The 13,858-nt window shown below is 40.4% G+C and overlaps 1 protein-coding gene across 2 annotated transcripts; it reads right to left on the bottom strand.

Annotated features, from left to right (window-relative positions):
• Positions 1–396: 396 nt before the first annotated feature.
• map2k4a (mitogen-activated protein kinase kinase 4a) lies at positions 397–13,474 on the bottom strand. Of its 2 annotated transcripts, XM_083977405.1 has the most exons (13): positions 12,928–13,474; positions 11,928–11,963; positions 10,919–10,951; positions 8,239–8,338; positions 7,949–8,123; positions 7,724–7,843; positions 6,537–6,656; positions 6,378–6,429; positions 6,164–6,291; positions 2,617–2,694; positions 1,238–1,386; positions 984–1,029; positions 397–831 (listed from the first exon to the last, which is right to left on the bottom strand). In XM_083977405.1, exons 1-13 carry the CDS (start codon positions 13,133–13,135, stop codon positions 718–720), a joined length of 1,359 nt encoding a protein of 452 aa, XP_083833531.1. In that variant the 5' UTR covers positions 13,136–13,474; the 3' UTR covers positions 397–717. The 2 variants fall into 2 exon arrangements, with proteins under 2 accessions (XP_083833531.1, XP_083833532.1); XM_083977406.1 differs by lacking the exon at positions 10,919–10,951.
• Between the last annotated feature and the right edge of the window lie 384 nt (positions 13,475–13,858).

Consider the following 13,858-nt stretch of genomic DNA (forward strand, 5'->3'; position numbering starts at 1 on the left):
TCTCTTTATTCATATATCAGCATATAGTCCATTGCACAGTGAGCACTAACTGGACTGCAGGTCTAACATGATTCTGGCCACCAACACTTTAACCTTTTTAACAGCTTTATACCCAGAGAAGCAAAGTTCCATTAACATACCAAACACAATGCTTTCATTTACGTACATGGAAGAGGTGGTACAATTCACAAAGAGCATGATTCCAGTATGTTGAAGAATCTCCAATCAGATACTCCACATTATTTTGGTTCTATAAATACAAGTTCCAGGTTATTTACTTTTTTTTCTTTTTTTTTTTTAATCACTACTAATCACTGAGATGAGTCCTCATAAAGATGAGTCAAGACCATGATTGATTGATTTCAGCTGCTATATACTTACGTGACTGTGCGTCAGTGTGTGTTTGTGAACAAGAGAGAAACAGAAGTGTGTTAACGTTTATATATTATACAGACATGACTGAAATAAACACCAATTTTATTGCAAATGGTGTTAAGTTTTTGTTTTTTGTTTTGTTTTTTTGTGTGTTTTTTTTTTTAGTTTTTGTGTTTTTAGGCTTTACAACTCTCTTTTAACACTGCAATAAGGGGACCAAGCAAAATTTACATGAGGATTTGTTTTCTTTACTTTATTGTTTTTTTTCCCCCCACCATCTTAATTGGTGCAGAGTGGTGAATATCTATTGGTGTATTTTTGTTTTTTGTTTTTGTTCTGCTTTCAGTCCATATACATGGGGGAGCTGGGGGACGCTGGCATCTGATCCATGAGCCTGCAGACGTAACCGGCTACATCGACCGAGCGCTCCTCATACATCTGAATGAACGGGTCTCTCTGCAAAGGCAAAAAAAAAAAAAAAGAAAGAAAGAATTTTCAACAACTTATTCAAACTCCTACAAAATGTCAAATGTCAAGAAACAAACCCTAATGACTGGGTTTGAGTTTGAAGTCTTAATTTTGTATTTATCATGATGACTCAAACTTACCAGCAGCTCTTTGTACTTTGGCCTCTTCGATTCGTCCTTTGTAAGGCTTGAGAAAAGAGAAAAAAAGAAATGGGAGAGGCATTAAAACATTGGAGGATGCATTTCAATGATGTGTCCACCAGGAGGAGACAGGAGCTAAGCTAGCAGCATCACACCACAGAAATGCTCCAGTAGAAATGACTGATTGCAGAAATTTAAAGCAGCTTTTTGTTTGCCCATTATTACTGTACAACTTCACGGTGGTGTTTCCTTACCACACGTTGACAAAGGCGATGAACATGGGGGAGAAGCGCCTCTCCTCCGAGTTGCTGAGCTGGGGAGGGTCTCCTCTCACCACCTGGGTCAACTGGTCAAACACGCTGTTCCACTTTGGGTAGGGAAACCGTCCTGTGGCCAGCTCATACTGAAACACATCATATAAACAAGGTGAATAAATGTTTAGCATTTAATATTTGTGAATGTCAAGGTCAAGGTCAAGGTTTCTTTATTAATACCAGCTGGTAAATTAGTCGTGCAGACAGGCACTCAGCAATCCCAGTATAAAAAACGGCCACACACAGACGTCATGACACACAAATCACAAATAGAAAAAGACAATATAATCAAAATACATGGTCAAAGTCATAGGAATAGAAATAGAAAAGTGCTTCTACATAGAAAAGTGCTTCTACATGTCCCTAGGGTCAGCTAAGTTCAATATGAACAAGATCACCTTGTGGCTTTACTATTCAGCATTACAATTGCTCTGGGTATGGATGTGTCACAAAGGATGTGAGCAGTCATTACGAATAGCGCTGGCTTTATGCTGCAGCTGTGTGTCATAGAGGGCTGCCATGGTGAGTTGAGGCTCACCAATTATCCTACCAGCCCATTTGATAATCTGGTTCAGGGAATTTTTGTCCTGTAGTGACAGATTACCAAACCAGGACACCAGGGCAAAAGATAACACAGACTCAATAAAAGCTCGATAAAATAGCCTGAGCATAGTTTTGGGCTATTTGGGAATGTTGGAGCTATTTGTTATTTTTGTAATATTTAATCACTTATTGTTTAGTTATTTTTTGTTTTTTAATTTGAGGAATACACCTTTAGTTTTCTTATGATATTTAGTATTGTTTGAGTTAATTTAGGTATGTATCAATGCTTTTATTTTGAAGGTACTGGGTAGCTGGGGAAAATAAACGGAAAATAAACCCATGAGAAACTTTATTTTTGCCTGGACAATGGACTCGTGCGTAAATTTACTCCCTATAGGTAGCTCAGTGGTCGTTTGATTTGATTTTGTTTTATTATAGTTTTTGATATTTTTGATCATTGACATTAAGGACAAATAGCCACTACAGTGAATATACATTGACTATACATTGACATGACTGACTCTGATCATTTTAAAATAAGTTGCACTGCATATATGAAGCCATAATACATGTAAATGAGTTCTTCCTGATTTCCTAAATCGGTTTGAACGATCAAAATTTAAATGTCAAATGGCTATTATGTGCAAATAAGTTACTAGGAAACATCTGTGGTGCCAATCAAGGGCTATTAAATTTGCAAAAAGGAAGTAAGGATATTAAGACAATGATACTGTTAACTAATTGCTATTTCCCTCCCATCACCCACAAAGACTCACCAGTGTGATTCCCAAACTCCAAACATCCGAGCGAACGTCGTAGCCTTGCCTGGATGCACTGGGGTCTATTCTCTCAGGCTGAAAATTAGACAGGAAAATCAGATTAAATTTGGATCCATATATATCCTGAATCAAAAATAAAACAGTTCATAAGAAAATTGCAACAAAAGGTGGTTTTGGTATCTTGACAAACCGGTGTGTGCTCTCTGGTTAACTAGGACACAATGACAGCAGGAAACGAGTCCACCCACATCAACAAACAACAAAATATTTACTATTCAAAAATACGTTTTGACTTCTACTAAACGTCTGTCATTACCAGAGTAAATCACTTCCTAGATGAGGTTTTAATAAAAACTGGCAGAAGACACTGAAGCAGTAAGGCGTGTTTCACTTTCTCAAATGAGAAATCATCATCACTGGTGTTTTGGAAAGAGATTCAGTCAGTTTTTCAAGTTTTTTTTTTGTGTAAATCTATTTTTTCTGCATCTAAACAAGAGTATTATACAGTAGATGGAGCTAATAAAGCTTCTTGGGCCTTTTTTTTATAGGACACAATGTTGAAACGATCAGATCAGTTGGAGGCTGTGAATTGTTCAAACCACCAGATGTCACTGTGCTTGTTCAGTTTGAATCCTCAAAAGATTCAAATCTTCTGCAGTGTGCTCGTCACTAAGAAAACGCTACATGTAAACACCATATCTGGAATTTAACTAGAGTTTTATGGTGTCAAAGACTTTAATTCTGCAGCCGGTTAAGGGAGCCTGAGATGTTTTGTTATGACCTTCTTAACTCTGAGCTGCAGCTTAGATCATCAGACAGAAACAGGTGTTCATGCCCAAACTGGGCCAAATAAATATCCGATTGCTAGATGAGCCCTCTCCCCCCCCCCCCCTGAGAACACCGAGCCAGCTCATCACCTCTGGGCATGTTTTCACCTGCACAACAAGATGCCATCAGCTCCGGAGCTCACGCACTATACACAACACAACATGCAGCACGCTCAGTCAGGTCTGCAGTGAGGCTCTGCCCGCCTGCGTTACAAGACTGGCTCGTCGTGCCATTCACATTCACAATCACACAACCTTCCCCTCTTCAAGTTCATCACTATGCACAGTGGCAGACAACGGTAATAATGAGGTGTGTGTGTGCACCAAAGGGGGGCTGCAGATATCTCTCCCGCTGCTGTGCGGAGAGGAAGGGAGCACCTCGCTGGCCCATTTACAGGCCTGAATTAGATGCTGACGTCACCCCGGCGGCGGAGTGGGACAGTCTGTGCTGCAGCACTGATGGGTTTTATAGAAGAGCAGCTGACTACTGCAGAGACAGAGAGAGAGAGAGAGGGAGAGAGAGGCTGCTCACATCTGCCAACACTGGCAGTGTTTAGTCTCTGCAGTCACAGCATGTAAACGCTCTCAAACATAAACAGCATTAGTGGGGAAGTGATTAGACAACAATGTTAACGTCTCTAAGATCCACCTTCTCCTCTCTCGTGTCTCTTTATAAACCGATTCCTATTCGGTTTTTTCAACCTCCTGATGGAAACGACAACCATCACAGATGTGTTGGCCTGTCATCACGCCCAGTAGCTTTTGTCTCAGAAGAGAAAAAAAACACATAATAATAACTGTGACCGCAGAGAGTTGACTAGAAGAGCTACTGCTTCTATAAAATCCACATACCGGTACCCACACAGTAAGTCAGGCCCTCCAGCTGTACTGAGGTCAGTTTTTTTTTTAATTCTTTTTTTTCTTCTTCTTACGTCATTGAGCCTGCAGTAACCAGCAGTGTGGTGATCAAACACCTGGCGAGCAAGCCAGCTGGAAACAAGAAACTGGAGCTGAGATTCCTGAACCCTGAGTTCACGGCCGCGGGAAAGATCCTGAGGCGGCTTCGCTCAGACCGGAGTCATGAATGAAGCGACCCGCCCCGGTGCTCGTGGTGGTGGTGTAAGTTGCGATGCTGCTGCTGTTGCTGCTGCTGTTGCTGCTGCTGCTGCGGTCCTGATAGTGCCGCACCAAATTTAGAATGGAAACTGTTGTGGAGTGACTGGAAGGAGGTGGAGGAGGAGGTAGTGGAGGTGGAGGGGTGTGTAGGGGGGGGGTTGCCCCCCAGCTGACGTAACCCCGGAGACAGAAAATAACCTCAGAGTGGTGACGACACAGTGAGATCACCTCTCTGCACTGCCAGAGATTTGTTGCACACACACACGCTGACACGAGGTGATCACTGAAAACATTTTACACATAACAAGCAGCAGATTTACTGATAACTAACTGATTATTGATCGATTGATCATACGAAGCAGCAATGTTTTAACATGCAGCTTCTAAACAAATGTGAGACTTTGCTGCTTGTTACTATTTTATATACTATTCCTTTAAATTTAGGTAACACTTTATAAAAAGTACACACTATTAAGCATTAGTTAAGCATTAAATACTGAACCATCATTTAATTATAACTCATTAGTATGTAGTCTATAAACAGAGTTAAAAATGCATTGATAAGCACTAACTGTATTTATAAACTACATACTAATGAGTATTAATGCGTTATAAATGAAGAATTCAGTATTTATTAATGCTTAACTAATGCTTAATAGTGTGTACCTATTATAAAGTGTTACCTACATTTTGAGACTTTCGACACAATCAATCTGGAAACATCAACGTAGGCTCCAGGAAATTCCCGATCATTTAATCCATTTATCTATTGATAATCTCTCTCTTTGATACTCTATGCATCTGTGTCTGAGCAGCTTATAAAATGTAAAACAGCAGCTGCACTTCCAGGCAGGTGAACTGCACATCAGGCTGCGCCGCGGGGCACGCGTTACACAACACGCAGCGTACCTGCAACAATGATCCTACACCGTGGGTATAGAAGGTATTTAGAGATTAACGTGTCATTCAACATCAGCTCCGTGACATTTTTTCCTCTCGTCACTGTCAGATTCTCCGTGTGAGTGAGTGAGTGAGTGAGTGAGTGAGTGACCGTGTAGTACGAGTGTTACTGTATCTACAGGATGTTGATTTGTGTGGTTTCTGTTCTGAGACTCACTTTCTGGGTCAGACCTCCAAACCTTCACCGAGAGAGGGGTCGCATTTCAAGATTCCTGCACACAGCAGCGATTCCCATCAGCGAGTCACGGCGACCACCACACCACCACAGACTGAACCTCGCATGACTTGTTGACCTTTCCTCTCACAAGTCAGAACGAGGTCACTCTGTTTCGTTTAGCGTCACGGCTACCGGCTCCGTCAACAGCAGCAGCTGCACTGATTCATCTTGAATCACTTTAACAACAGTAAAAGATGTAACTGCTGCAGATGAGTCAATCACCTGCGCTGATTCATTATCTACGTCGCTTTCTCACTGAATTCTTGGAAACGACAGGTGGAAATGTTTCTCTTTTGTAATCTCTTGACTCTCTGAAGTCATCGTTTATAGTCACAGGATGAAGTTTGAGCAGGAAGGTCTTTTGTTTTGGAGACCCATGATGTTCTTTAAACAGCAGATTTCGATCGACTCTTGTGTTACTCACCGCCATGTACGGTCTGCAGCCTGCATCTCTGGTTTTAGCGATGGAGTCCACCAGCTGACCGCTGATGCCGAAGTCGCACAGCTTTATGTTGCCGTTCCTGTCCAGGAGGATGTTCGACGGCTTAATGTCTGGCGGAGAAAGAAAAGATGACACAATGAGAAATGAAGCTTGAAGTTCGACATATAAGACATTAGCTGTTCCGGTGTTGTCTTACCTCTGTGTATTATTTTCAAGTTTTCTTTTAAGTGGTTAAGTGCTTTCACAGTCTGCAAAATAACAGAATAACAACTCTTTTAAGCAACAGCAGCTGATTATTAGGTTTGTTTATTCATTTATCTATTTATTTTTTTAAATAATCTTCTGAATTACTTACAGCTAATGTTATTTTTCCTAATATTTCTTCTGGAATCACGTCGTCTAATGAGCAATATACAAATTTGTAAAATTTGTCTAAGGAGGTAGCCATAAGTTCCATACAAATCCAACAGTCGCCCTGAAACACAAGAAAAAAGGAGTTATTTCCTGTCAACCAGATTTCAAAATAAAACCATAAGATTTAAAGAGATAGTTTAACATTTTGGCAAATTGGCCCATTGCCATAATCCCTATAGTATTAGGAGTAGGTTTGTTACCTTTAATTGTCGGTGCAAGCTATTTTTATATCGGCGTAGCAGAGCTTTTACTGTGAATCTGCTGCTAACATTCTGTTTTTTTCTTATGTTTTCTTATTTCTTATCTTTTACTGATATAAATGCTGCTAGTACTTTGTCCTCTCTTATATTTATGCAGGTTGCTATCCGTTTTCTTATTGTTGTAACTGCTGCTAATACTATGCTTTTTCATACTTATGCAGGTAGCTTCCTACTGTTATCTTTTTGTATGGTATGTCTGTCCGTCTTTAATGTGAGGACTACGGATGGAAATTAGCTTCGAGCTAAATCCGGCACTTTTACATGACATGATGTGCGTGTCACAAATTGTCCATTAAGGTGCACTGGCCTTGCCAAATACACAATAAATTAAAATGAAAATGAAGCTGCAAGCTGCTCAAAGCTAACCTGCACATTCACCACGCCATGAGATAATAACATAATAATAAAGAGCGTTACAAGTCGGAGTTCTTTTCAAGGGAAATGCAGAGACTGCTTGCCGAAAAACTGACCCTGAAGGCAACGCACATCAGCGGTTTTGCATGAGTTTACCTTGAAAACAACTCTGTCTTGTAACGTTCTGCTATTATCTCATAGTGTGGTGAATGTGCAGGTCACAACTTGTCCATGAGAGCGTTTTGGGGTTGTTGGATTGTGTATTTGATGAGTTTGATGAGGGAAACCAAGAAATCCCATTAGCCTCCGTAGCGTAGCTCTGAGCAGCTCACAGCTCTGCTCCGCCGTTCTAAAAATAGCTTGCACCGACAATTAAAGGTAACAAACCTACTGCTATGACTATAGGGATTATGGCAATGGGCGAATTTGCCAAAATATTAAACTAACCCCTTTAAATATATCAATGGAATAATAAATGTTTCAGATACTGTATAAGATACAGTCTTAATCTCACCTCTCTGAACAGAGCACCATAAAACTGCACGATGTAAGGACAATCACTACTTCTCATGACCACGTCCAAGTCCATCAGCAGCTGCTTCTGCTCCTTCTCATCAACCGTGGACCGGATCCTCTGTTGGGAGACACGAAACAAAACAAAAGACATGTGTAAAACAGTGAGGGTGCAGATACCTGGGTTATGTGGGAGGCAGAAAGAAGTACAGTAGTAGATGGTCACCTTGACGGCCATGATCTGGTTGCTCGGCTTGTGCACCATCTTGTTGACGGAGCCATAAGCCCCTCGGCCGATCTCACCCAAGTCTTTGAGATCCTCGGCCGTGAAATCCCAGTGCTGCTCCGGGGAGATCTTCAGCTTTCCTGACGACTCGATGCTGTGTGTCCTCAGCCTCTCTCTAAAAATAAGAAATAAATAATGCATAAATGTACAGTGTACGTGTGTGTGTGTGTGTGTGTGTGTGTAGGAAGAAAGAAGAAAATTATACTGGTTTTCTTTAAGGCTTCACTCACATGTGCGGGTTTTGAAATGGCGGCGCCGTGTTCAGTGTGAACCTAGTTGTGGGTTTGATTGGAGGGTTGGCAAAGTTCAGCTTCAGGGCTTTGCGTTTACCTGACCAGGAGAACAAACAGGGATGTGATCAGACTTTAAAATGAAGCAACGGAGGCTGAGGATTGAGTAAGGAAACAAAAAAAAACCCACAAGACTCATCCCACATGAGAGGTCAGGAATGATCAGTGAGTGAAAACAGCACAAACCATAAACATGAGGTAAAAGGAAAGATGACGGGACATTTATCCAAATGCACTTAAATCCATGGATCTCATGCTTTCCACACAACTTCTGCATCACCATATATGGACATTTTACAGAGTACAGTCAATCTATGCTGTCACATAATATTTTCGTAGATATACTCTCTGTGATATTTGAATTTTCTTACTGTCAACAAATCCCATGAATAGACCCAAACCAACAATGAGCACCTCCCACTAACAAGTGATGGGTGCGTGTGTGCATCAGAAGCCAAATATGTTTCTCCTCTGAACCACAGAGCTCCACTCTTTCCAAAAATGATTAACAACACATCACTGTTGCAATGGCTACCATACAAACAATGTATTTAGACTCATTTGACCCATACAAACCGTCCTGCTGCACCGGAGCAAAACTGAAAATAGTCCCAAATAAATGCAGTATTTCCTCCAGTATCAGTAAAGATTGACAAAAAAACATACATTTTCACTAAAGAACAGACTTGAAGCTGAAAACTACATAAGCTTTGGAAGTCATGAAGTATTTTTCATGGGCAATGTTGACAGTAAGTAAAAACCCCGTCCTCACCTGCAGCATCATCATAAGTGTATCATATGTTAACTTTCTGTTTGCATTATGACTACAATAAACCCACTGACCACTTAATCTGCTACACCCGTACAATCTGATTTAAATTAATAAAATAAGTTCACAAAGCTGATTATGATTCGTCACATTAAATCTCACTGAAATGTTAACTGAACTATAGTTACTGTTAAATTAACTTTGTAAAGGTCAATATTTACAGCTGAGCTGGTGTATTGGGTTGCAATGCACACCGAGGACACTGTAGCACTAATATACAGTAGATGACACTGGATTGTCTTTGTAAGAGTGGGCGGTTCCCTTTCACTAAATATTTTTTTTAGTATTGATAATTCAATACTAGTTTATATGATAATGTTGTTCATTTTCTGGCATTAAACAAACAGAAAAATTATCTTGTTTCTGTGTCCAGTTAGTAAGTAGCTCCAGCTAGCTTGGATAACAGGGTTAGACAAAACAATAGAAACACCTGTCAATTTAACTCCCATTTTTCATATTTTGGTGCTTTTTATAGTACAAACCTGATATATATCAGAATAAATCTTATTTTAATATCAGAATATTTCTTCATCCTGTTAGTCAGAGGTGTTTCTGTTATTCAGTCTACTAATTTGACATGAATGAGAAAGAAATAAGACATTAAAACCTATATGGAGGTGTTACATGGTCTTGTGATTGGGGAAAACTAATACACTGTAACTGAGTGTAAAATTATGTGGAAAGACCTCTGACAAATTTATATCATCTCACTGAATGTATCATCACATTGCCCAACCCTGAGTTACATCGGTGTCATCTGTTCAACAGCTGCCTGACACATTCATCGATTTATCAGAGGAGCCTATCAACACCCACTTCATTTTCTTACCACTTTCCTTGCAGTGCTGCGTTATTTTACACTTTAAGAAGTCTGGGGTTTGATGCAGAAACGGAAATGGAAGCATGCTGCTAAAAAAAATCCCACCACACTACATTCACAATGCAAACACAAACCCACCACAGGTCAAACAAAAAAACCAAAAACAAACAAAAACCAAAACAGAAAACAGGGTAAGAGGAAAACACTAATGATATACATCTCACACATGCTTCTCAAGGCCAACTGCTTTGATTACACCTTGAATCACAGGACCGTGTTCCCAGCTCACTCCGCCCCAAAATACCACAAGAATGCGTGTTTGAATTCCAGTAAGCAACATCGCTTGAAATGACAACTTCTGAGTGTGTGTGTACCTTGTCTCGACAAGCAAGTGCTATGCTGAGGTGCACCCATGCCAAAAAAAAGACAAACCAGTTGGGTAAAAAAAAAAACAGTAATGTAACAACACTACAGGCACTAACTACTGTTGCTTGTTAGTGACACACTGTAAACCAGTGATTAGAGCTTCCATTACAATATTTAAAAGTAGGAAACTGAGTCTTTCTCAAGCTTAGAGGGCTCCTCCATCACACCGAGGCGTTCAAATCAGTTTGAGCCCAAAATATCAATGGAAGCTCTGAAGGTTAGGCTTGTGCCGATGAGTGCGAAGGAATACACCTCGCCAAAGTGTTTTTGTCAAGAAATAACTGTCTTTCCCTGCAGCACAGATTTCTAACGTCGGTATCGTCTCTGAAGAAAAAAAAAAAAAAACGTTGTGATGTATTAAAAAAGTTGCAGCTTTCTCACTATTCACTATTATCTGAGCTACCGGCACAAGCCTAGTCAAATCCGTCAGAAGTCTTGACTTGGATTAGTTGAGAACAGCAGGACAGACTCCCCCATACCAGACTGTCAGGCGGAAACAAAGGAATGAGAACTGTTGGTGCTGAAGCAAAAGAGGGTTGGCTTACTTGGGGGAGCTCCAGACAGGTTTATCTGAAACCCTAGAGGTGAGAAGACAGCTTTTATTTTCTTCATAGTTCACCCTTCAATTGTTACGTCTCTTCCTCCAGGCACTGCTGTGTTAGTAGACTTCCAAGATTTATTGTGACACCCCCCATTGCATAAATAGACACTAAAACAACCTCTTCCTGGAATTATAAAAAAAAAAAAGGTGTCCGAAATCCTGCGGTTTTAGTGTTGACTAATAATAATAATCACAGAAATTGGCCTTGTTCTGCTGAGTCTATCACAGTTAAATGCATCATCTGGAGGGTAATGCATTAGCATGCACACGCATTTTATGAAACAGCTACAAGCACTTGGGTATGGTGAATTATGTCATGTGTCAGTCAGTGGAAACAGCAAATGAAAAAAGGGCAAAATGACCTGTAGATACAACCACAACAAAATGAAAAGGGTCTGGGAATGAGTATGAGTTACCATCGTGAAATGGTTTTGTAGGGGAAACACATTACAGTTTAATCAACTTTTCTTTTTTTTTTGTCTCGTGGGACAGCTCACCATTATTCAGCACCATGTCAGAGGATTAGGAATCATTAGTTAGCAGCATTAAGATAAAAAGGTGAAATATGGTCAGGTAAAAGGTGAATGAAAACACATTACATAACCGGGAGAAATGTCAGATACCTAATTATTTATAATTATTAGAAAAACAACACTGAATAATTTACTACAGTTAGACTTAATTATGGTAACATCTCATTTACTGTATAAAGCGTGGTGCTATGAATTTAAAGTTACATGCAAATCAGATATAAATCCATGAAAAAAATCAAATCAAATCAACCAAACTGTACATTATAGTAAAAACATCATTATTTAGTGGCTAAACAAAAAAAAACTGTACAAAAATCACTGTGGGTTTGAACAAATCCACTAAAATCTTGCAACTCAAATTGGATTTCTAATTAAAACTGATTGGCCTACTCTACTAAGTCAAATGAAGTGTGTAGCTACCTGTTTCACTCTGACATCTCCAGCAGGTGTTGGACTCTGAAAAGTTAAAACGAGACATTGTTTGTACAAAAGATACAGCATTGTAATGAGCAGTCAGTTGGTTTAGAGCTGGTGTGAATAAAGAGACTGGTGTCAATGTTTGTGTTGTCAAGAAGAAGAGCCTTAATAGAGGCAGCAGGGCGGCCTCAGGTTTCACTGGGCTGAGGATCAAGCTGCAATACTACAAACAAACACTCACTCACTTTAAATGATTAGGCTTTCAAGAATGTATAGATAAGCAAAATGTGGTTTTGCATATAGTCAATACAATGTAAAAAGGGTTCAAACGATTTCTTAATTGTAAAGGTGTTCAGACATATTTTATGTGAACATATTTAGATCCAAAGAGGTGAAATTCATTTTTATCATTGCAAAAGGACGAATGAAGCCTGAATTAGGGAGTAAAGGGAGTAAATACGTCATACATTAAATGAGACAGCTGTAATACAAAATACTGCTGATCCAAAAGCTGAATGTGCATTTTTAATCATTCTCCAAATTAATAAAAAAGAAAATGTTTTCTATCTAGTTTTTAAATTGCCCCATTCATTTTATATTTTTCACCGCATACATGACAAGAAGAGGACAGCATGTAACCTAACGGGGCTGCAGAATATAGCCTAAGGCTACAAAATGGTAACGAGGATTTAAAATACAAATTTTAAAGATATAAGCACATCATTATTTTTGCAATTGTAACGTAAACATATATACTATACATATATAAATATAAATACTAGCCCATTTTCCCTGAGGATCCTTTTTCCCAGCCCAGGGAGTAGCCTCGATCAGCCTCCCCCGGCTAGCAGCAGCTCTGCTAACGTTAACCTTCACTGCAGCAGAAACAGTGCAGCTCGTATTTATCCCCCTCCTTTCCTCTCATCTCCTCTTCTCTCCTCTCCTCCCTTCCTTTCTTTCTTTCTCTCCTTCGCCTCCTCCATCCTTTTCCTCCTGCACTTACCCTGCATGCTGCTCATGGTGGTGATGTGCTGCGTCTGGGACTGGTGGTGGTGTTGTTGGTGGAGGTATTGGTGGTGCGCTGCTGCTGCTGCAGAGCCTGCTGCGTTGTTGCTGCTGCCGCTGCTGCTGCTGCTGCTGCTGTTGTGGCTGCTCGCTGTTGTCGAGTTGTTCGGACTGGGAGTCGCCATTGTTGTGTGTTTGAATTCCATCAGCAGCTCCGCCGGGGCTGCAATGCAGACACACACACACACACACACACGGAGGAGCAACTTCAGCTCTTCACAGACCCGTCTTCTTCCCCCTCCTCCCCGGCCTCGGTAATCTCTCTCCGCCTCGCTAACGGAAACTTAACCGTAGGATGGCCTGCTGCTGCGAAATGCTGTTAATTGTTCGGGGATTTAAGAAAAAGGGGTGAAAAAGAAAACTTCTGGGATATGTTAAAAGCGACCTGTGTGTGGTAACGTTAACAAAAACAAACACCCAGCTAGGCTAAGCTAACTATAAACTGGCTAGTCAAAAGGGGCTTTACGACCCGCAGCAATCAGCTGACCAAGTGACACTGACATGTCAACACCCACAGCTGCTACATGCTATTGGCTACCGCGAGACCGGATGTTCCTTTCAAAATAAAACGACAACATGTCTCAGTGCAAGATATTGCATCAAAGATTCATAGTAAAACAACATGTCTCAGTGCAAGATATTGCATCAAAGATTAACTTAATTTGATTACCGGTATATTTACTGTGAAATAGGTCAAAGTTGGTAGCAGAAACTGAGGCATTCTCGAGGTTGAAATAATAAAAAGCCTTTATCAGGGCTCCAAACTGCCCCTAAATGGGGTCATTTTGCCCCCCAAACACGGGTCCTCAACGTTTTTCAGGCCAAGGACCCCCAAACTGATGAGATGAAGCAGAGACCCCCTACTTTAA

Source organism: Trachurus trachurus, assembly GCF_905171665.1.
Source record: "Trachurus trachurus genome assembly, chromosome: 8".
Lineage (NCBI taxonomy): Eukaryota > Metazoa > Chordata > Actinopteri > Carangiformes > Carangidae > Trachurus > Trachurus trachurus.

Excerpts from the sequence above, each read along its gene's own strand:
- map2k4a (XM_083977405.1), bottom strand. The coding sequence starts at position 13,135 with ATGGAATTCAAACACACAACAATGGCGACTCCCAGTCCGAACAACTCG. Across the intron at positions 8,124-8,238 it reads CCATTTCAAAACCCGCACAT|AGAGAGGCTGAGGACACACA; the intron begins GTGAGTGAAGCC and ends TCTTATTTTTAG. Across the intron at positions 1,387-2,616 it reads GGAGTTTGGGAATCACACTG|TATGAGCTGGCCACAGGACG; the intron begins GTGAGTCTTTGT and ends GATGTGTTTCAG.